Source organism: Cydia strobilella, chromosome Z (assembly GCF_947568885.1).
Source record: "Cydia strobilella chromosome Z, ilCydStro3.1, whole genome shotgun sequence".
Lineage (NCBI taxonomy): Eukaryota > Metazoa > Arthropoda > Insecta > Lepidoptera > Tortricidae > Cydia > Cydia strobilella.
This window is the reverse complement of record NC_086068.1, coordinates 40,964,581-40,989,802: the sequence shown is the minus strand read 5'-3', so window position 1 is coordinate 40,989,802 and position 25,222 is coordinate 40,964,581. Positions and strand designations below refer to the sequence as shown.

The 25,222-nt window shown below is 37.0% G+C and overlaps 1 protein-coding gene across 1 annotated transcript in view; it reads left to right on the top strand.

The window, feature by feature from the left end:
* Positions 1–23,123, top strand: part of LOC134754856 (myotubularin-related protein 9) — a 45,033-nt gene extending 21,910 nt beyond the window's left edge. The window contains exons 9-10 of the mRNA XM_063691300.1: positions 15,758–15,940; positions 21,697–23,123. Of these exons, the coding sequence (XP_063547370.1) occupies positions 15,758–15,940; positions 21,697–21,878 (365 nt within the window). The 3' untranslated portion in view covers positions 21,879–23,123. The remainder of the gene's footprint in view (positions 1–15,757; positions 15,941–21,696) is intronic.
* The last annotated feature ends 2,099 nt before the right edge of the window (positions 23,124–25,222 follow it).

The following is a 25,222-nucleotide window of genomic DNA, read 5'->3' as shown; positions in this document are numbered from 1 at the left end:
TTATATTTGAAAAAGAAAACCCAAAAAAAACAAAAAAAAACAGAAAAAATCTTTACAGTGCTGTATTTCTTAAACCATGCTTCGTAGGGCAAAAATAATAAAATTTTCGTTCCCGTCCAGGTGACCCTTAATTATATTTAAAAAAACCCAAAAAAAAAAACGAAAAAAAAAAAAAAAATCTTTATAGGGCTGTATCTCCTAAACCATGCGTCGTAGCGCAAATATAATAAAATTTTCGTTCCCCTCTAGGTGACCCTTAGTTAGTTAGTTAGTTTTACTGGGCATTTTCCGCAAGTCGACATCCAATGTGCCTATTTTGCGTGAATACGAGGTAGGCCTATTCTAACCTAACCACCCCAGCTCGTCCATGAAACCTAGCAAGGTCTTCAGGTTGCTAACTGCTTCCTTCAGTGTGCACGGATTCCCTAGGTATTTGCTCCTGTGTACTACTATCTGTCTACATAACAGTCCAGAAGAATATGTTTTGTTGTTTCTTCTTCTTCCATACACGCTCTGCACATGGGGCTGTCCGTTTTACCCATATTATGTAGGTGTTTGTTTAGTTTAGTGCGTTATGTCCTGTTATTAGTCCTACTATTTTACGTAGTTGGCTTTTCGGTGTTTTCAGTAGTATTTTGGTGAGCTTTTGGTTTAGTTCCGGTAGGATATCTTTGGTTTGCCTGCATGTTTTCATTTCATTCCAGTAATTGTTGTGCAGTTTTATATGATGTTGTTGTAGCTGGTTGTGTATGTAAAATACTGGTAGGGGCATAAATGGCTCGGGTCCGTATGCGAACCTTTTCTGGCCAGTTTATCCGCTGCATCGTTTCCTCTTGATCCACTATGCCCCTTTATCCATTGTACTGTTACTTTATTGCCTTCTTTGCTCACTTCAGTGAGGCTCCGATGACACTCAAGTATGAGCTCTGATGTAAGTTTGTCGCTGCATAGCACTTGTAGTACTGATTTCCTCTTTGACAGTATTAGTATGCTTTCGTGTTTCACTTGTCGTCTTGTTATGGCATTGCAAGTTTCTATTATTCCTACACATTCAGCTTGGAATACCCTTGATTTATATTCGAAAAAAAAACCCACAAAAAAAAAAAAAAATTTTTTTTCATAGGGCTGTATCTCCTAAACCATGCGTCGTAGCGCAAAAATAATACAATTTTCGTTCCCCTTATTAACTCAAAGTAATATACAAAAACACAATGAAAATCAAAAAAGAAAAAAAAAAGAAACGAAAAAAAACTTTGTAGGGCTGTATCTCCTAAACCATGCCTCGTAGCGCAAAAATAATAAAATTTTCGTTCCCCTCTAAGTAAAAAAGAGAAACAAAAAAAAATTTTTTTTTTCATCTGTACTATCTCCTTAACCCTAACTCCTTAATCATATTGTTGTTCCTCCTCGATACTCCACGCACTGAATAATCTATCACATGAAACAATCATCATCATCATGTTTGTATTATTATTTCATTGCATGTTTGAGAAAAGCACTATACATACCTCGGCGTGAAACGTTGGCGGCCTCATATTCTATTCGGCCGGCAACCCCTTACTTCACGGCCTCTGTAGTAATGTACTATTTGTTTAAGGCGCTCTTATACTCGAGTTTTAGGTTTTCGAAGGGGTGAAGCAGACGTTGTGGTAGAATAGGCAGACGGGCGCGCCGCGCGCCGCGCCGCACGATTACCGCGCAACACGGCTACGTCCTTATTCTGACGCCATCCGTATTCTGACGCCATCCGTATTCTAATTTGTTAGTTCCGGATTTTTTTCCGGAAATTTAATTAAATAAGTCTTCGGTTACCGCGATAGTTACTCATGAAATAAAACTATAAAAACGGATTATATCGCGTATATTGAATTCATAATACATCCCGACGTTTCGAACCCTTTACAGCGTTCGAAACGTCGGGATGTATTATAAATTAAATATACGCGATATAATCGGTTTTCATAGTTTTATTTCATATTTAATAAGATTTATATATTGACATAAGGCCAGGATTACTCTTGTAAGTTTTACTTACGTAAGTAGGAACAAAGCTATTGGCTAGAATGAGATAAAGATATTTATATCTCATTCTGTAGTATAGCTGTGTCCCTACTTACGTAAGTAAAACTTACGTGTAATCCTGGCCTAATAAATAAAATTGAAATTAATTTTTTTATTGAACTTTAAATTGATTATAGGCATATTCGTACTGTTTAAATGGTAGGTAAGTAAATGTACCTATGTATACAATACTAGAGTATGCCGCAGTAAAATAAATAATCAATCATTTCTAATCACAGTTAATCAAACTTATGGTTTGGAAGTTTATTATAAAATCTTACACGATCGCCCATGAATGATTTTTTAGGGTTCCTTATAGGGATTGCTGAAGCGGTACTGTTTCAAAGAACGGGGATTTCCGATATCAGGCAAAAGTGGAACCGGGATTTCCCGGGATTTTAGGTACTTTCGGGACTGCCTTAAAAAATTAGATTTTACCTCAATTTTCGGTAAAAAAATCGTAAAACGACCGTGAATCTTTCTCTAAACACTATAAAAAATATCATAGTGAATTCTTTTTTACGATAATATTATTATGAGTTGCGCTGCGTCTTACGTAAGCGAACAACTCGCGAACGCGAAGCGACGCGGCGCGGCGGGCCCACAGCGTGCCACGGCATTCGCGTTCGTTTTTGATCCGATGCCTATGGGTTTTTACAGGAATTTACGTTTCACATAAAAAAAATATTGTTTAAAATTGTGTATTGGAAGTAATTGGAACGCGAGTCAGACTCGCACTTGGCCGGTTTTTAATTTTATGGAGCCAAGTGAAGGGCACGCCGAGCTTAAGAACACGAGTGAGTTGAGTATGAGTATGAATATGAGCTAAATTTTAGTTTTAATATCGAATATTTCTTTCGTCTTACCATATGATAAAAATCCGAGGCTTGGTCATAATGCCATAGAAGTAACTAAAATATACCTATACTTATCAAGCTGTTTTCAAATCAGTTCACTAACGAATTTTGCTCACTGCAAAAGCTGCAGAACAGTCTATTCGAAAGAGCAAAAATACGCGTGGATTTGTATGTTGGTGGTTATATATTCTACATGAGCATAATATAGAACATTATGCAGCAAAAGATATCAGTAGGGACGGTTAATCATTTGTTAATAATTATACAACGCATAAAATTTGTCTTTCACAAACTACGAAGTTTCAAGACCCTAACTGAAAAAACTTGTTCCCGATATAATCCCTCTCGACCCTCTTAGAAGATTTATAAGTCCGCTATTTAAAAAAAATATTCGCTCCCGAAACTATTAATATAAACTTTTCAAAAACGGTGTAATCAGTTTTCGATGTCCTTTTTACCAAGTTTCAAGTTCCTAGCTTAAAAGAAAATTTGTACCACATATAAACTTAATATAAAGAGCAGAAACAAACAAATCTATCTATATGTATAAACGTAAAAGTCCTGACTGACTGACTCACTTAAATCAACGCCCAGCCCAAACCGTTGGACCTAGAGAGCTGAATTTTTCACAATAGGTAGCTTTTATGACGTTAGTATCCACTAAGAAGGGGTTTTTCAAAATTCATCCCCTAAGGTGGTGAAAAAGGGGTTGAAAGTTTGTATGGAGATCAAATATTTTTGTGAGTGTGGGACTTGAATCTTTGTATAAAGGCATATTATTAGAATACAAGAAAAGTAATTTCAGCGTTTTTAAAAATTCATTCCTTAAAAGGGTTAAAAAGGGGTTGAAAGTTTGTCGTGGTCATAATTTTATTTTAAGCTAGGTACTTGAAACTTCATTGAAAGATACATAATTAAAAGAGAAAAAAACTTATTTCAGCATTATTGAAAATTCATCCCACAAGGTGGTAAAAATGGGGTTGAAAGTTTGTATGGAGATCAATTATTTTTTTGGGACTTGAATCTTTGTATAAAGGCATTTTATTGGAATACAAGAAAAGTAATTTAAGCGTTTTTAAATATTCATCCCCTAAAAGGGTTAAAAAGGGATTGAAAGTAAATCTATTACAAATGCTTTGAAACTTCTTAGAAAGGCATTGTATAAGATTCCAAAAAAGTTATTTCAACGTTCTTAAAAATTCAACCCCTAAAGGGGTTAAGAAGGGGTTGTAAGTTTATATGTGGTACAAATTTTCTTTTAAGCTAGGAACTTGAAACTTGGTAAAATGGGCATCGAAAACTGATTACACCGTTTTTGAAAAGTTTATATTAATAGTTTTGTGAGCGAATATTTTTTTAAATAGCGGACTTGTAAATATTCTAAGAGGGTCGAGAGGGATTATATCGGGAACAAGTTTTTTCAGTTAGGGTCTTGAAACTTCGTAGTTTGTGAAAGACAAATTTTATGCGTTGTATAATTATTAACAAATGATTAACCGTCCCTACTGATATCTTTTGCTGCATAATGTTCTATATTATGCTCATGTAGAATATATAACCACCAACATACAAATCCACGCGTACGAAGTCGCGGGCAACAGCTAGTATCCACATATATTTCCAAATATTCAAATATAATTGAAAAAATAAAATTGTAATTAAAAATAAAATATAATTATATAAATATTATTATTATATTATATTGAAATATAATTGTAATTAGTGGATATTTGTTTCATCCTGGTTGTCGCCTTGAATACTCTAAAATTGTAATAATTAAATTAGGTAGGTAAGATAATCATTAAACAGATCTAGTCTCAACCTAAAAAAAACTTTAATTTCCGGTTTTCCTCTAGTTATAACGACGTTAAGTATGAAAAAAATATTTAGATCTGATCGGTCAATTGTTGATACCTGCAAGCTGCACCTAAATGATACTTATCCATCAATAATATTTGAATCCGGTATATCTCCTGCATGTGCTAAAGTTGAAGGTGTTCCAATATATAGGTAAATAGGGTAGTTGACACATGTTGAATTTTATAACTAAATCTAGTTGAATAGATAGAAAATGAGCAATTTATCACAATAAGAGTTTTAAATGATTCACGGTTAGTTTCACTAGACTTATATTGACCGGGATATAGACCGTGATTACCTTTTGTATTATTTGTGAGCTCCCGATATTTCGACGCAGTTACATGCATCATGTTCACGGGTCCCGGTCAATATAAGTCTAGTTATCACAATAAATTGGAAAATTAATAAAATATATGCAGTTACATGCATCATGTTCACGGGTCACCCGTGAACATGATGCATGTAACTGCGTCGAAATATCGGGAGCTCACAAATAATACAAAAGGTAATCACGGTCTATATCCCGGTCAATATAAGTCTAGTTATCACAATAAATTGGAAAATTAATAAAATATATGGAAATAATAAAAAAATACAAAACTTTTTTTAAACTTTCAAATAGGAAAAAAATAACTGTACCATTCGATTACTTACATTTTATTTAAAATAATATATTTGTATAGCAACAATATACATAAACGCAACATTTCACCCACAAAATCGCAATTTCCTTGTTTTCCATACATCGAAACGGCTTCTAAGCAAATTGACACAGTGACGTCACGATGTGTTAGAGCGTTGTAAAAATGCTAGACGACCATCATTTGTGACTTGTGACTTTTGTATTGCTTTAAGACAAAGGGTCCCTTTACAGACATTTGATCCTCAGTACAAACCTGATCGACTGATACCATTAAAAAAAATTGTCAACTGAATCTAGTTGAATAGATAGAAAATGAGCAATTTATCACAATAAATTGGAAAATTAAAAAAATATATGGGAATAATAAAAAAATACAAAACTTTTTTTAAACTTTGAAATAGGAAAAAAATAACGGTACCATTCGATTACTTACATTTTATTTAAAATAATATATTTGTATAGCAACAATATACATAAACGCAACATTTCACCGACAAAATCGCAATTTTCTTGTTTTCCATACATCGAAACGGCTTCTAAGCAAAGTGACACAGTGACGTCAAGATGTGTTAGAGCGTTGTAAAAATGCTAGACTTTGACCATCATTTGTGACTTGTGACTTTTGTATTGCTTTAAGACAAAGGGTCCCTTTACAGACATTTGATCCTCAGTACAAACCTGATCGACTGATACCATTATTTTTTTTTTGTCAACTACCCTATTGTTTCTATAAATTTTACAAACCTACTAACTACACCTACTTAAAAATGCCAACAGTGATATTGTTATGAAAAATCCGGAAACCGAAAAATATTATCCGCAATTGTGAAAATAATTTCCGGATTTCTGAATAACATTGGAAAAATAAATACCCAACTTATTCACGTGAATCATAAAATCTGAAGGCCTACCGCGAACGAACTACGTTCAACTTGTTGCCTCTCTGTCGCACTCATGAATGCGTACGTCAGTGTGACAGGGAGGCAACACGTCGAACGTAGTTCGCGGTAGGCACACTATTCAATATACTCTATGGTAGGCCCTCAGTACATTCGATGCCCAACTTGTCTAAAAATTATGACATATGACAGACGAATGTCTGAAATGTCACCGTATTTAAGAATTATTTCGCTGAAATTTTAGTTTTTGCTTCGTATGTGACAGAAATATGATCTCGCAGTTAACGTAGCCGTGCCCTTATGTGTTTAATTTTTTTTATAGAATAGAATAGAATTTGTTTATTCATTATAATAATACAATACAAATTTGTATTACAAACTTATACGTATTTTAAATAATTATCGTCAATCATCATAATATTCATAATTATATAAGTACATATGTACATAACAATTTATTTGAACTTAAACTATGGACAAATTATATTTACCTACTTACACTATTTTTTCTTTAAATTGACGTCAAATTTAGAGTAGTCATTTGTGAGGTATTCTTTAACGCTATAATAACAGCGTTTTCAGGCGTATACGGAAAGAACTCTCACTTTCGATATTCTTCACATGGTAAGGTAGTTTATTGTAAAGTTCACAGCCCATTGCATTTGGCAAGCGTTTTGAAAGTTTCAGCCTGTACACATTCGGTACTATATCAAGGGATCTTTTGGTATGGCGAGGGTTGCATTGAGACCGTGTCTTGAATTCGTGGATGTTTTTTCTCATATGCATGATTACCTCCATTATGTAAACTGAGATAGATGTTAAAATACTCAATTTTATAAAGTGCTCTCTACAAGAATCTCTAAACTTTACACCAACAAGTACTCTGATTGCTTGTTTTTGCATCTTCAGGACGCGTTCATTATTAGAAGAGCCCCCCACAGAATTATTCCATATGATATTATTGAGTGAACGTAAGCGTAGTAGGTCTCTTTCAAGCTATCATCCGATACCAACGTTTTCAACTGTTTCAATGCATAAACACCCTTTGCCATTTTATTGCACACTATTTCTATGTGTTTATACCACTTTAGTTCAGAGTCTAACCGAAAACCTAGTAGTTTAACTTCATTTACTGTTTGCAGGAGTCTATTATTACCTAGATTTACATTTATTGATAATGTTGGTCTTGTGGGGTGGAATAACATTATGTTCATCTTATCGGAGTTTAGTTTAAGGCCATTTGCACTAAACCAATCTTCACACAAGTGTATGGCTTTAGCAATCTTAATTTCTAATTGTGCTAATGATTCAGCACTCACTATGATCGATGTGTCATCAGCATATAACATAATCGTGCCATCAATATTCAAAGCTGTTAAATCAATAACAAATATGAGAAATAGTGTATTTCCCAATGCGGATCCCTGCGGTACGCCAATTGAAATATCCTTAGCGGAAGATCTTACTCGCATTCCATTTATATTTAGTTCGACTGATTGTTTTCTGTTTGATGAGAATGATTTGATTAATTCTCCGCTTTGACCCCTGACACCATATATTTCCAACTTTTTTAGAAGTAATACGTGGTCTACGGTGTCAAAGGCCTTTGACAAATCTAGAAATATCCCTGCTACATTCAGTTTACTATCCAAGCACTTTCAAATGTGTTTTGTAGATTGATGTGTCGCAGTTGTGGTTGATTGTCCCTGTCGGTAAGCGAATTGCGCATCTGAAAGTGCACCACTGTATGTTACATGTCTGATAATGATATTTGACAAAATCGCTTCAATTAATTTTGATATTGTAGGTACTATGGTAATGGGCCTATAGCTCTCAACATCAGACTTTTCTCCTTGGCCTTTATATATAGGACATATGCGGGTTTGCTTGAGAGAACTTGGGTACACTGTTGATACTAAGATTTTATTGATAAGATGTGTTATTTCCATGTGATTACCCATTTTACCGCCAACCACCAACGTCCGCTAAACTAGTACAGGTCCGACGCTGACAGTGGTCACGGGCGTACTTACTGAAGTGAGGAATCGACGCACGGTGTTGCCGCGTGGTTGCCGCGCAGGGTGATGTTTAGTATTATAATGTAATTATGAATGAAAAAATTGACGTATAAATGAGAGGTCAAGCAAAAACTTAGATTTACTTAAAAGCTATCGAATGAAGTAAGTCTCATATTAATTTTCTTCGTAGTACTTCTAAAATAAGGGAACAAAGTCAATTTTAAGCATATTTTCAAAAGAAAATTCTATCGAGGAAATCATGAGCCATCGTGATTCTGACAAGCAGATAACTAGTTCAGAGACTGAAGTTATACATACTAGAAACGAATGCAAGAAATCCTTGTAAAAGTCTGTAAATATAGCTTCAAAATAGCGCATTTTACTATACACCGCGCCTTAACCAAATCTTTTAATTAAACAAAAATGGACATTGAGTTTTACGATGGATATGTTGCCAACATTATGCCGAAAGAACCCTGAAAATATATTTTGTATAATCCATTGAAATAGTACATTTTGCCTTGCATGTAATCGGGCAGTTCTGTTTTTTTTTTATGTTCTACGTGATGAAGTGCTTATGGCAAATCCGAGTTTTCGACCTCGGAAACCCAGCGGATCATTGTCAAATTTTCTGTTTTTTTTTTTTAGTTTCTGCCAATTTTTACCAACAAGGACTTATTTTACGGCAAATGTCACTATAAACACTTTAAAGAAGACTAAATTCTTAACAAAGTACGTTAAAGTGAGAAGGCGATAAACCAAATAGTTTGTAAGATACAGTTGTTCAAAAAGTTGCAAAATTTCCAATAAAAAAATTTTTTACACTTTTTTTTTAGTTTCTGCCAATTTTTACCAACAAGCACTTAATTTACGGAAAATGTCACTATGAACACTTTAAAGAAGACTAAATTATCAACAAAACGTGACCAATTTGGTCTATTAAGACCTGATAGTTCTTTAGATACAGCTGTTCCAAGTTGCTGAGGTGAGTGAACAAATTAATATAAGGGTTTGTAAAATATAATGCGACATAAGAAATAAGTATTATAATTTACAAAAAACCGGCCAAGTGTGAGTCGGACTCGCGCACGAAGGGTTCCGTACCATTACGCAAGAAGCAGCAAAAAAAATCACGTTATTTCATTTTATTTTTAGTATTTGTTGTTATATCGACAACCGAATAACATCATCTGTGAAAATTTCAACTGTCTAGCTATCACGGTTTATGAGATGACAGACAGACAGACATACAGACAGACGGACAGAGGAGTCTTAGTAACAGGGTCCTATTTGTTACTACTTTTTCTTGTACATCTTTGATGGACCAGGCTAATTTCCTAGGTTCACAGCACTCCTTTTGGGAAGAGCTTGCTTCGGTAGCATTTCTACATCGACCGGCTCAGGCAGCTCGAAATCGTCATCTGATGGTAGGTCATCGACGAATGGTTCGTCAATGTCAAGGTCTGGTATGTTCTCGCAAGATTGGCCGCTGCAGTGGTTGCAAACAGTCGAGCATTTGAGTCCTGCTTTTCTGCAACTACAACTATTGGTACAACCTTTTTTGCAGTTGCCGGAAATCATTTTTAGGAGGGGTCGGTAAATCATAGGTTTTACCGCACTTCGGGCTTTTACCGTAACATATATCGTTGTTGCGCTTACTAAAACAGATATGACAGTGCGAGATTTTAGTCAAACCATACCATAGGGTTTGCTCCCGGGAAATACCGGTACAGAAAGTACCGGAAATTCCCGGGATTTCAAAATTAAAGTCCCGGCGCTTTGCTTGGCTCTAAATCCCGGGAATTCCCGGTACTGTCGGTACCGGTATTTCCCGGGAGCAAACCCTAGTCGAGATCTCGAAGGCCAAAAAACAAACGGGAGGGGCAGAATAAAATAGCTTTATTTTTTCTGTTATTATAAATAGTAGATACCTTAATTATACATAAAAGTTAAAACAAAACACGCCTTCAGTAGAAAATATGTTGAACGGACACCTGAACCACGAAACTGAATTTTTTTATTTTTTAGGAAATTTGAACCAACATTTGAATAGCTGTATTTTAAAAACCGGCCTAGTGCGAGTCGGACTCGCGCACCGAGGGTTCCGTACTTTTTAGTATTTGTTGTTATAGCGGCAACAGAAATCACGGTTTATGAGATACAGCCTGGTGACAGACAGACAGACGGACAGCGGAGTCTTAGTAATAGGGTCCCGTTTTTACCCTTTGGGTACGGAACCCTAAAAACTATTTGGTCTATGGTAACCAAATTACTTTCATTTTGTTGAGATTTTAGTCTTCTTTAAAGCGTTCATAGTGACATTTAGCGTAAAATAAGTGGATGTTGGTAAAAATTGGCAGAAACTAAAAAAAGTGTAAAAAAATATATTTTGGAAATTTTGCAACTATTTGAACAACTGTATCATACAAACTTTTCGGTTTATCCCTTCTCACTTTAACATACTTTGTTAAGAATTTAGTCTTCTTTAAAGTGTTCATAGTGACATTTGCCGTAAAATAAGTCCTTGTTGGTAAAAATTGGCAGAAACTAAAAAACGTCAGAAAATTTAGAGGTTTTTCAAAAATTAGACAATGATCCGCTGGGTTTCCGAGGTGGAAAACTCGGATTTGGCATAACCACTTGATCACATAGAACATATAAAACCAGAACTGCCCGATTTCATGCAAGGCAACCCCGTTGAGTACGATTTCAATGGGCTACATCACATAGAACATATAAAACCAGAACTGCCCGATTTCATGCAAGGCAACCCCGTTGAGTATGATTTCAATGGGCTACATCACATAGAACATATAAAACCAGAACTGCCCGATTTCATGCAAGGCAACCCCGTTGAGTACGATTTCAATGGGCTACATCACATAGAACATATAAAACCAGAACTGCCCGATTTCATGCAAGGCAACCCCGTTGAGTACGATTTCAATGGGCTACATCACATAGAACATATAAAACCAGAACTGCCCGATTTCATGCAAGGCAACCCCGTTGAGTACGATTTCAATGGGCTACATCACATAGAACATATAAAACCAGAACTGCCCGATTTCATGCAAGGCAACCCCGTTGAGTACGATTTCAGTGGGCTACATCACATAGAACATATAAAACCAGAACTGCCCGATTTCATGCAAGGCAACCCCGTTGAGTACGATTTCAATGGGCTACATCACATAGAACATATAAAACCAGAACTGCCCGATTTCATGCAAGGCAACTCCGTTGAGTACGATTTCATGCAAGGCAACCCCGTTGAGTACGATTTCAATGGGCTATTAGGAGCAGTAGCGACTTTTATGTTGAAAAGGTCCTCATTTATAATATTCTTTTTTGCGTAAGTATTTAACGTTTTACTCGTATATAAATTTGAAACAATAAGTTTAATAATAACAAAGCAATTGTTAATATGAATTTTTGGTTGGATAGTTTATAGTTGATCAAACCAAATTGTCAGTAAATAAGAACAAAAAAACTATACTCATCCTTTTCTTTTGGGTGCTAGTACTAGTGTAAGACAAAGATAGTATGATTCTCTCTGTCTATGTTTGAAATAAGACAGTCCTTTGACATACTATACAAGCCTTAGACATTTAAAAGGGACAATTTTACGTAATTTCACGTAGGGATGCGCCTTAAGTATTTTTCAATTTTGATCAAGTTGCAATTCAATAGAAAAAAATATAACTATTTGTGTGATTAGTTCAATAAATAAAGATTTGAAATTTATTTACTTTAGAGCGGTCGCTCCCATTTGAATATATATTTTTTGTTATGAAAATTTGACTTAGTGATTTATCTCATAAAAATCAAAGGACCGTGGTCTTTTATTAAATCATTTATACATCTACAGCAGTCGAACTACATACCCGAAAACCACTCAAAAATATCTATGACTAGGAGAAAAAAAAATATGTTTTTACTTATTACCGTTTTACTACAGAACCACTTGGTTTTTTATTTTGTGTGTTACGTGTACTAATTGTAAACTATATACAAAAAAAAACAAGTCGAAATAGCTCAAGGGCAGATGCCCCTATCCAGCTACGGCCTTTGTACAGAACCCTCGGTGGTCGAGTCCGACACGCACTTGGCCGGTTTTATGCTATAAAATATAAAAAAACCGGCCAAGTGCGAGTCGGACTCGCGTTCCAAGGGTTCCGTACATTACACAATTTTTAACAATGCATTTTTTATGTGAAACCTAAGTGAATTGTCTTTAAAAAACCCGTAGGGGTCGGATCAATAACTAAGTAATTAAGTCTGACTCACGCTTGACTGCACATTTCTAATAGGTTTTCCTGTCATCTATAGGTAAATAACTATTTTGTGTATTTTTTTTTTAATTTTAGTCCCAGAAGTTTCGGAGATAAAGGGGGAATGGTCATTTTTCCCCATTTTCTTGAATAACTTCGAAACTGTCTATCCTAAAATTATAATAAAATATATTTGAGATACCCAGAACAATATAGTTTCAAAAACTTAATTTTTTTATTTTCTTTTACCCCCCAAAAGTGGCCCCCATGTTTAAAATTCATTTGTTTACGTTACATGTCCATCTTTGGGTCCCAAACTTACATATGTGTACCAAATTTCAACCTAATTGGTCAAGTAGTTTCGGAGAAAAGAGGCTGTGACAGAGTAACGAGTAAAAAATGAGTTATTCACTAATTCAGCTTAAGAGGCCGTAGTCGATTTTGGAGCAAAAATGTAAAATTGATAGATTTAGTCGTTGAAATTATACACGTTTTGTTACGTAATATCTAAATAACAAGTATTGGTTTCTATTATCACGTTTTCTCATCTTGCCTTTTAATAATGAGGTCGCGAGCGTGTGTCACCGGTAATATATGAAGAGAAGGGGCAGTTTTTAAAAATTCATCAAAAAATTATGGTGGTAAATTATACAAATTGATGTATAAGAATAGTTTCAGCAAATGTTATAGATTGTTTAAGTATCAAAATTACGTTGAAATTAAGTCGATTTTCAGAGAAATTGTCACTTGTTTTGAAGTAATTTCTGGTGAAAATTAAATTCTTTTAACTTTCATTTCCTCGAACTCTAAGTCATATAACAAAAATGTAATCTGATAAAGGTCAGGTACAGAATATGTGTAATACAAATTTACCATTTTTAGCAGTCCAAACTAGACATGTGCGCCGATGGCAAAATCATCGGCGGCGGCGTCCGATGATTTTTTGACCGGCGGCGGCGGCGTGATCGGCGTGACCTCGGCATGGCATAATTTTTGATACTGCATGAGAACGTGGCAGTAGAAACTCTAAATTATAGCCTTCTGAGTATTTACTAGGCTAACCAAATCCAGGAATTACGTGTGTTTTCTTAATTATTGCCGAAAATTGGCAACCCTTTCTTACCAACCTAACGGTTACCAACGGTATATTTAAATATTACATAACAAGGATACTTTAAAACGCTACAAGTTAAGAGCCCGTTAACGATTTTGGAATAAAAATGTAAAATTTATAAATTTAGTCGTTGAAATTATGCACGTATTGTTACGTTATATCTAAATAACAAGAATTGGTTTTTATTAGCACTTCTTCTCGTCTTGCCTTTTAATAATGAGGTCGCGAGCGTGCGTCACCGGTAATATATGAAAAGATGGGGCAGTATTTAAAAATTCATCAAAAAGTTACGGTGGTTAATTATACAAACATACTAAACATACACACAGTTTCAGCACTTGTTGTAGATTATTTAAGTACCAAAATTACGTTGAAATTAAGTCGATTCTCAGAGAAATTGTCACTTGTTTTGAAGTAATTTCTAGAGAAAATTGATTTCGTCTAACTTTCATTTACACTACTTCAAAGTCATAATAATAAAAATGTAGTGTGTAAAAGGTCGAGTACAGGATATGTGTAATACAAAATTACTATGTTTAGCCGTCCAAACCTTACGAAATTTACAAATAAGAGCGACAAAATCAGTGCTTTACGCGCGTTTACTAAACGTCCATCAGAAAAAAAAACATTACTAATTTAGTGTCTGTTTTCAAAAAAATTATCTGTAAAACGGCTAGATGAGAAAACGTGCTAATAGAAACCAATACTTGTTATTTCTATAACGTATCAAAAGGTGTACAATTTCAGTGACTAAATCTATCAATTTTACATTTATGCGACTAAAATCGATAACGGGCTCTTAAGCCGCAAGTAAAAAAAAAAACTATATTGACTTTTCCCAGCCGCTGTCGCCGCACCTATGATTTGTTACGAAATAATGATGAATATACATTTGTCTAAACTTATCAGACAGATAATAGGATGTCGTCGTTTTCGAAAGTAAACGTCTCTCCGGTCAATTCGAAGAACGTGATAATTACTAGATACGAGAACAATACGAGATCTAATAGATACGTTATAGTTTAGTTCTCAACTAGTTATCTTTTGCAGTTCAATTCAAGAAACAAATAGTCATTTCACGCTACAATAATTGTGACGTTTTGGAATATCCATTAGATATCCATTGGATGTCTAAGTAATATCTTAAGCAAATCTTAAAAGATCGTTCAAGAGTACATTCGGAATCACGGAAATGTCAAATTTGACATGACTTTATCCTTTCTGTTTCATATCTAGTGGATATCTAGATCATTGTTCGAAAGTTCGAATTGGCCCGTCTGGCAGGTTATTCGCTCAACAGAATGTCTTAGAACTGTCCCTTGTCGCATGGCACTTGCTGCAGGGCAAACCATCGTGTCTTGAGACCTACATACTGCGAGCGACTAGTCGACAACCCAAAGATTTGATAGACGAGCCCTCCGACGGAAAATTTAAGAGTCGTTTGAGAAACTTTTTATGAGATAATACTTTAAAATTAACGCTAATTCGTTATCACAGCTAACACTGCAACGACAAAAATGATGCTAATTTGTTTCACTGGCAAATAATAAGCAAAAAACCATAAGGATCTTTAAATTATACCTCTGACACTATCTACTTACTACGCAACATGCAATAAGACACGATTGGTATCAAAATTTTCCATGCCGATTATACGCCGGTCAAATTGATCGGCGGCGGCGGCGTGGAAAAATCGTCGGCAGCGGCGGCGCGGCGCACATGTCTAGTCCAAACTGTACGAAATTTACAAATAAGAGCGACAAAATCAGTGCTTTATGCGCGTTTACCTAAACGTCCATCAGAAAAAAAAATCATTACTAATTTAGTCTGTTTTCTAAAAATTGATCTGATAAAAGGCAAGATAAGAAGACATGTTAATAGAAACCAGTACTTGTTATTTCAATTAGGTAACAAAAGGTGTACAATTTCACCGACTAAATCTATCAATTTTACATTTTTGCGACTAAAATCGACACCGGCCTCTTAATTTAAATTGATACAGGGGTTATTCATATTATTGTGGCGTTACAGGGACCTTCCTATGCGACAGTGAGCAGGAGCGCGAGTACCGCGGCGTGAGCGAGCAGACGACCAGCGTCTGGTCGTGGATCAACCAACCGGACGAGCTCTCCGCCTACATCAACCCGCTGTACGACCCCACGCCGTCCGTCATCTGGCCCTCCGTGGCGCCCATGAGCTTCGTCATATGGGAGGGTGAGCACTGTCCTAACCGTAATGTTATACCGGATCGACCGGGCGAGTGCTCCGCCTACATCAACCTGCTACCTGCTGTACGACCCCACTCCCAGGGGGGCGAAACTTAAAAGGGGTACCTTACTTGGGTACTTATATGGAAGCTAGCGCCGGCAGGCCCATCGAACTCCCCGCTTTCCGCCGGCGGTACTAAAGCTAGCCAGTTGGTTGCCACACGCGCACACGCACGCACGTCAGCACGTCACCGCGCGCTATGCCAAAGTAATGTCTTCGTCACGAACAAATAACACAACTTGTAATGTGGATGGATGCAGAAACAACAAAACAAATAAAAAGTATAGGTTTTTCCTCTTTCGACGGATGAGGAAAAGTTTGTAAACATTCTCAATTTAGGTACTTACACCTACTGTTATTATTTTTACGATAGTTACAAGCTACGTAGGTACTATTAAATTGTTTTAAAGATGTAGGTAATGTTTTTTACGACACATTCATAGCTAAATATCTACCTAAGACACCTAAGTATTTGAAAGAAGTGTCGGCAACCCTAGCGTTGTGTCGGCGCGCGCGGTGCGGGGAGCAGCGCGTTGAAGGCCACTCCATTATATTTTTGTGTAGGTATCAAAACGGTAGGGTATTTGAGTTTTCTTTGATAGATAACTATCTGTTCGTAAGAACTATTATATAATCTGTGGCGCCGTCGACATCAGATTCCCAACAAAATTTCCTCACCTGATGATTCCAATTAAGTCAAACAGATGGTGTCACCGCGGAAAAACATGTTTACTCCTTAATCTGTGGTGGCTTAAATAACTCGCAACCAGGCCATAATTGTAAAAAAAAATTGTCTGCATTTTTAACACAAATTCCGTTTCAAGTATAACACGTTTAAAATTTTCTGCAATTAATACCTTAACTCACAATTTTAATAGTTTTAATATAATTTAATGTATACATATGAACATAATAATCATAATATAATCGTTTTTAATAACAACAACTAACTAAATATCATTTTTTTTTTCGCCGAGTGCCCTACGTGAAACGAAACGTTAAATAAAAAAAGACATAGTAACCATCAAACAATAAAAGTCAAACAGTTAATTTTAAACTTTAAATAATGAAACGACATTTTTACACATCGTGTTTTTACTTTTGCGAGTAAAATGTTATTAAGTGATACCAAGTATAATAGACTGGTATAGTAAATCGTCACGCCCGTGGCGTGGCGCCCATGAGCTTTGTCATATGGGAGGGTGAGCACTGTCCTAACCGTATGGTTGGAGAGCCGGCAGTAAAGTTTTGAACCAACTTGATACCGCGATGAGATGCACAATGGTTTCCCATAAAAGTGATGCTAAGTCCGAATTTGATAGTCTGCCACGGCGGAACTTGCCGAAAGTACAAAAAAGATAGCCACTTCCGGTGCGAAAAAGGGGGGGTCATTTAACCCATCTGATACCGAAACAATAGTTATGGCAGGAGTTAGAAATTTACTAGTAAATACAGAAAATCGAAGTCTGCCAGTATTTTTCTTGCCGGAAGTGCTTGGCAGACGCTCTCAAAGGTGACCATCGGGACCCCTAAATAAACCCATCTGATACCAGCATGAAACCAATTCCAGTCGGTAGGTATGAACCTTCACTTCAGGAATATAAAAGTCTGCCAAGGCTTTTTCTGTCGAAACACCTTGACATACGAGATTATGTGGCGCAACATCCGTGGTACCCGTATTTTGGAATTGTACATATTACGGACATTTCAAATACTGCAGGCTTATTAATTTATTACTCTATGCTTATATTTGTATATCGTCACTTGTAATATGAATTAACGTAACCGCCAAATGATGATTTGTCAGGAGAAGCCAAAAACTAATTTGCAAATTGGAAAAAGTGCTGTAACTTTTTATTTACAAATCTTATTGATATCGTGTTTATATCAATTATTTTGAATTTGTGACCTCTTTTAGTAAAATAAGGTATTAATAAGGTAACTGTTATAGTTTAGAAAATAGCATGGCGCTTACGTTAATTTTTTCTCAAAATTTATGAGTTACATTAAGATTTAGTTAAAAAAATTAAGAACAGTTTAAGGTATGTCACAAAACGTTTAAGGTATGTGACGAAAAATTAATGTAAGTGACGCAGTTTTCTAAATGTGGACTTACGTTATAAAAAATAATTAAAGCATTTTTAAACTTATTATCTAGTAATAAGGTCTAATAAAGAATGAATTCTTCGGTTTTAGATACTTTTTGGCATGGTGGTAAGCAATTAATGAAACTGGTTTTTTATGTACGAAACAGTTAAAACAAACTTAAAACTACTGTTAAAATAAACTAAAAATATGAAACCTCTTTAATGTTCTATAACTTACAATTACAAATAAATGAATTTTTTGAGATAAGCAAAAATACTTAAATTTGCTTTCCTATTTTCTACTTTTCTTTACTCCTTTTCCTTGCTTTGCTTTTCCTTTCCCCTTTTTTACAGCATCTGTGGCTTTTGCTGCACGTTCAGCTTCTCCTTTTTTCTCTTTCTTTTTCCTTCCCTTTTGTATGGTTTCCCTCGTATTTATTGCATTTCTTTCGTCAACTTCCTCCCTTTAGCGTGTCGTTTCAACATCATGAGTTGGATCTTCATCTTGTATAATGTCGTCTAAATATCAGTTTTGTCCACATAAGGCAGCTAATAACCTTGCACATGTTGTTTAGGTATGACCTCGACGTCGGAGAGGTTTTTTTAGGTCCATGTACTTTTTTGTGGAATTTAGAAATCGTTGTTCATAAAGTGTATGCAGAGAATCACACGATGGATTATTCGTTACGACCCATGCATTAGACTCACCTTTTCACTTTCCTTTCCCTATTTTTGTTGTCCCTTGATCCAATGATATTTTGAAAGTATCACCGTCGTCCTTCATTGTGTATTTAACTTGCAATTCATTTAAGTCTGTTTTTTTTTTAATGTCGTTGAGTCTAAAATGTGGAGCTGAAGTCGTTTTTGAAGTAAATACTTGATCGGTTATAATCTCCCAATTAATGAAATCTGTGAGGTCCAAGGTATTGACATAATCAGGACGTGGTATCTTTCGTCCTGTAAGCTCGAAAGTAGGCCATTATACTGGGCTCCACACAATGAGTTTTTGAACCTCACGTGCTCTAATACTATACATCGAATTTACCGGCATGCGAATGCTTACAGCACAAAATACACCACGCCCTTACTTATGTAGTAAATACCTTGGACTGGGAGATTATAGCCGATCAAGTATTTACTTCAAAGACTACTTCAGATCCACATTTATGACTCAAATCATTAGAATCGCTACAATTAAATAAACAGACAAATGAATTGCAAGTTAAATACACAATGAAGGACGACGGTAGGAATTTGAAGACATCATTGGGTCAAGGGACAACAAAAATAGGGAAAGGAAATGGAAAAGTTTAGTCCAATGCACAGGTCGTAACGAATACGCGTCATACTCGTGAACGGGTGCTGTTTGTGGAGACCGGTCTGTTTAAGTTTACACGGACTTCATTTTACCTATGTAACTTTACTTTTGAGTGGCATTAACGTGAGGCACTTCATTCGGTTCTTGTCTGTTTGTCTGATTTAATATCTTGTCTTCGATATAACTTAAAAGGGTAAATTTTTGAAGAGGGTGTTTTTTACGACATTTATATGGCATTTTTTTATTTTTGTTAAATCTAATTTATAATCATCGTTTTAGGAAGGGTTATATAACAACAAAAAATATACTGTAGAAGGCACCACTCTACTTTTTATAGTTGGCAAGATATGGACGTTTAAATATCGACATTTGTATGGCACTATTCAGCTATTTGTAAGGCGCGCTTGACATGTATATAGTATTTTTTCGAGATTTCATGTCAGTATAACATTTAAAACTTTCGCATTTTGAACACATATTAAATCACATTTACAATCGGGTCACTTTTTGTCGGGTAGTCACACAAATCTCTGTTTTGACATTTTGCTGGGACATCAGTTAGCCGCGACCACGACCAGTGAAACCTGTGTCGAAACGTCATTAAATAAAGGAAACAAAATAAATTCGCGATAGAACCGATTGTAAATTAATTTTATAGCAGTATCAAAATTTGTTTAGCACTTGTTTATTTTTGTGGCATTTGTAAGAGCCTGACGACATTTGTATGGCACCTTTCCGATATTTGTATGGCATGTGTCGACATTTTTATGTCACATTCGACATTTGTACGGTCAAAGTAGCCATACAAATGTTGACATACAAATGTCGGCAATAATATTTTTGGGCCATTTTCAGACATTATGTACCCTATTTACGTATAAAACAACATTCTTACACCATATTGCTAACTTGTATTATAGTGAAACACATTTTTATTTCAATTGTATATATATATCAATAAATAAGGACCCATACAAATGTCGTAGTGGCCGTACCAAAATACGTCGTTCGAAAAGATTAACTGTTATTCGGTCTAAAATACCGTTTCTGTGTCCACTATCGTTGAAAATAGAAGCCGAAGTAATGTACCTACTATTGTATCGTTAATTAACATGTAATGGTAGATCAATAGACAAACCAGATTTAGGGAGGTATCCGTGAGTCATACAAAAACAGTGCCGCGCGGGACAACCACAAAAAGTCTTTCCTGGTTTTAATAAATAACGCATTCTTTTTTTATAATTAGTTAGTTAGTAGGTTAGTTTATTAACTGCAAAATGTTAGTGATCGCAAAAACGGAATTGTTTTTTGATGTCACCACAAATTCATACCTTCAATTGCGCAAAATCTACTCAAAAATGTTTTCGATAATCTTCTCGAAAGTATAATATTTTTTTTTTATATATGTCAAGGTGTTTCGGCAGAAAACGCCCTGGCAGACTTATATATTCCTGAAGCGAAGGTTCATATCTACCGACTGGAATTGGTTTCATGCTGGTATCAGATGGGTTAATTTAGGGGTCCCGATGGTCACCTTTGAGAGCGTATGCCAAGCACTTCCGGCAGGAAACATACTGGCAGATTTCGCTTTTCTGTATCTACCAGTAAATTTGTAACTGATGCCATAACTATTGTTTCGGTATCAGATGGGTTAAATGACCCTCCCTTTTTCGCACCGGAAGTGGCTATCTTTTTTGTACTTTTGGAAAGTTCCGCCGTGGCAGACTAACAAATTCGGACTTAGCATCACTTTTATGGGAAACCATTGTGCATCTCATCGCGGTATCACGTTGGTTCGAAACTTTACTGCCGGCTCTTCTACCAGTAGTGTTATACCGGATCGACCGGGCGAGCGCTCCGCCTACATCAACGCGCTGTACGACCCCACGCCTTCCGTCATCTGGCCCTCCGTGGCGCCCATGTGCTTCGTCGTATGGGAGGGTGAGCACTGTCCTAACCGTAGTGTTATACCGGATCGACCGGGCGAGCGCTCCGCCTACATCAACGCGCTGTACGACCCCACGCCTTCCGTCATCTGGCCCTCCGTGGCGCCCATGTGCTTCGTCGTATGGGAGGGTGAGCATTGTCCTAATCGTAGTGTAATAGCGGATCGACCGGGCGAGCGCTCCGCCTTCATCAATCCGCTGTATGACCCCACGCCGTCCGTTATCTGGCCCTCCGTGGCGCCCATGAGCTTTGTCATATAGGAGGGTGAGCACAGCATAATGTAAACCGGCAGGAGCATTATGTCGACCTATTTATGACAGGCCTCAATGATATATTTTGTCGGTCTACAGAGCTGTACCTGCGCTGGTCGATCCCACAGTCGACGGAGCAGCGCGAGGAGCAGTACGGCGCGATCCGCGCGCGCGAACAGTCGCTGCGAGCGCGCGCACACGCGCTCCGCCGCGAGGTGCTCGACCTCGCCGCGCAGTACTACGCGCCGCAGGACAAGCAGGAGCTGCTGCTACACAACTAGCTAAAGCTCCAATTATTATTGTGCTGTACAGATGAGTAGACTAGAGGTAACCTTCATATTACGCGTCGCAGGACAGGCGTCAACTGTGAACAAGCCTCAACAGAGAGCGAACCTTTGCCTCCATGGGCCCAAACATTCAATTATTACTGTTCCCATACATAGATGTAACTTTTATTATTATATTATTTGCCGCAGGACTAATTAGGGAGGAACAGCTTTAAAAAATCCCAATCCTTCACGGTTGTAGCTCTTTTAACTTTGACGGTTCGAGCTTTTAAAATGCGCTGAATCGCCAATAGTTCACTGCCTAAGTGATCGAACTGACCGTTCAAAATATACAGTTGCAAATATTCAAATCCACATATGATTATAAATGTGTACCGATGTTCGTTTAAAGTTACTTACCTATGAAATGAAGAATGTTCGAGTTATCACATCTCAGACTCGTCGTTGTCATTTTCTCTCAGACAAGCAGAAGTATCTTTCTAATAAAATGTGTTGTATAAAGACTTCCGTTTGTATCACTAGCGTTTTACAAGCATACAGTTTCAATATATATTTAGGACATATGTGCCATTTTCAACCAAAAGGGTACTTATTGTCGCTTGTCGGTAAGGCGCTATTTCCATATAGCTTCATTAGAAATCAACCTTATCGACAACCGACAATGTGGTACCTTTTAGTTGAAAACGTCACATATGATTGTAATAAGATGCATTTTATTGCTCATAAAACAAAGTTCGACTTTGCAGTTTGGTACTCGTACATCAAATTTATGAAGTTTAATTGCTGTATGTGACTGTAGCTTGAGAAAAAAGTAGTATTACATTGTGTCCCATAATATTCCATAACCTAAGGATCAGAAATATCTGCGTATGAACGTTAGGGCCACACACTTCGTCATGCGCGTGAACAGAGTTCCATAGCATTCGTGTATTCCATTTCTCAACTGTTCCCAAAGAATAGTAGATTGTTAATCAAGGGTGGAAAGTGAACCATCTCACCCGTGATATTTCTCAATAGTTCGAGGGTGAGATGGTGTCTAACCCTAACCCGTTCGTATAAAAATACCGCAAATCGATGTACAGGTTAGCCGTTTGGCACACACATACTAGAGGCCAAAACAAAATTTTTGACCCGCAGTTCCTAAAAAAATTTCGCTGCGGGGGGGAGTGGTAAAACATATGTTTTTTGTACCTCATACGAAAGGGCTTTTTGAGGCGATTCTAAAAATATATCACATCATTACATTTCAGGCATTTTTTTTTAAATTAAAACAATAAGAATTTTCGAAACATACCAAGTTTGGGCTCCTCCAGACACGATATGGCTGATTTTTTTTTGTACAATATACCACAAATGATACGTGATATCCTCATGTCTAACTCTAAGAAAGCAATTTTGAAAAAAATATCATTAACAATTTTTTTTTAATTTTTCAATTTTACAAAGTGACACCGTTCTACTTCAATACCTATTTCACGAGACTTATGGAACTATACAGCAGATACGGTACATATTAATCATAAAATGATACGTAATATCCATATATCGAACGGGAAATACCTCTTTAACCCTTTAACTGCGCCTTTCATCAGTTGGTATAGTTTGTTTAGTTTTTGACACAAAATATCAAGATTATATCCTTCAGATACGATATACCCTATCGATTTTTCTTTGCACAATATACCATAAATGATACGTAATATCTTATTATCTAACCCCAAGAAAGCAATTTTGAAAATAATTTCATTTAGATTTTTTTTTAAATTTCAGGATTTTCTACACAGCACAGAACTTGGCACCCATATAGATCTCAATTCATTTATCGCCGGAGTCAACAACGACACAACTTGGCTCCCATTTCACATTTATGTTTTTGTTGGGATATCATTACTTTTTGTACAGAAATTATTAGCATTTATCATGGATACATTATAATTTGTAAAATCAACCCATACCTGCTTACATTTACTTCGGGCCGAAGGCCCGAAGCGTCCAGGTTGGTAGTGCTTAAACACAGAACAACAGTACAAGTGTCTATATCCGAAGGCCGAAGGCTAAGCTCCACGAAGGGCCGAAGGCCCGAAACGTTCAGGAGGATAGTGCTTAAAATACAGAACAATAGTTTGTACTATTGTTCTGTATTAGTAGTAGACACTTGTGTGTCTAAGTGCGAATGACAAAGGCCGAGCTTCGCGTAGGGCCGAAGGCCTGAAGCGTCCTGAACGTTAGTGCTCTAACACAGTACAAGTATCTAAACGCGAAGGCCGACGGCCGAGCTACCCGCAGTGCTGAAGGCCCGAAGCATCCAGGAGATTAGTGCTTAAATCCAGAACAATGAAGTGTCTAAATGTGAAGGCCGAAGGCCGAGCTCCGCGTAGGACCGAAGGCCTGAAGCGTTCAGGAGAGTAGTGCTCTAACACAGAACATTTATGTGTAGTGGGTGGTTTCAAAATGTGATGTCTACCCTACCACAAACTTTAAATACACTTTTCGTCGCGTAGTCTCACAAATCTCTGTTTTGAAATTTTGCTGGGACGTCAGTTAGCTGCGACCACGAACAGTGAAACCTGTGTCGAAACGTCGGTAAATAAAGGTAACAAAATAAATTCGCGATAGACCCGAAGGCCGAGCTCCGCGTTGGGCCGAAGGCCTGAAGTGTCCGAAACATCGCTCCATAACGAGTAGCATTTTCACAGAGCGCTCACGTTGGTACTGTTGGTAGCCAGACGCAGACTGCGGGCTGCAGCCCTCCGCGACCGATTACTCGGTGCGGGCGACGGAAGCGGCAGGGGAGACAAGAAACTACCCTTGTTTTCGGCATTATTGTCAAATGATGGGTTGCACACAGCACTCACTACGTCAGTCGTAAAGGATCGTCCACACTGACCAACGGTGTAGTACGTTACACAGTTTTCCAGCTTGGAGGCGCTTGACCAACCACAATCACGGTTAAAGTTCGGATGACGACTAATTTCAATAGCCGCATATATTTCAATAGCGCGCAATAGAACGCATCGGCGCATCCTCGATCGACTACGGCAGAGAGAGTGCCCTACTCCTGTGGGAAAAGCATATAGGTAGTTTGAAGAACAGGGATAGCCGGGGCTTTGCGGTGACGGAACACGTAGTGGACTCAGATTCGACTCACTTTATCAGTTTCGATAAAGTAACCGTGCTTGCGGGAGAAAAATTCGTGATTCAGCGGAAAGTACGGGAGATTATTGAAATTAGTCGTCATCCGAATATTAACCGTGATTGTGGTTGAGTCAGTGCCTCCAAGCTAGAAAACTGTGTTACATACTTCGCCGTTGGTCAGTGTGGACTTTAGCGAATGAAGT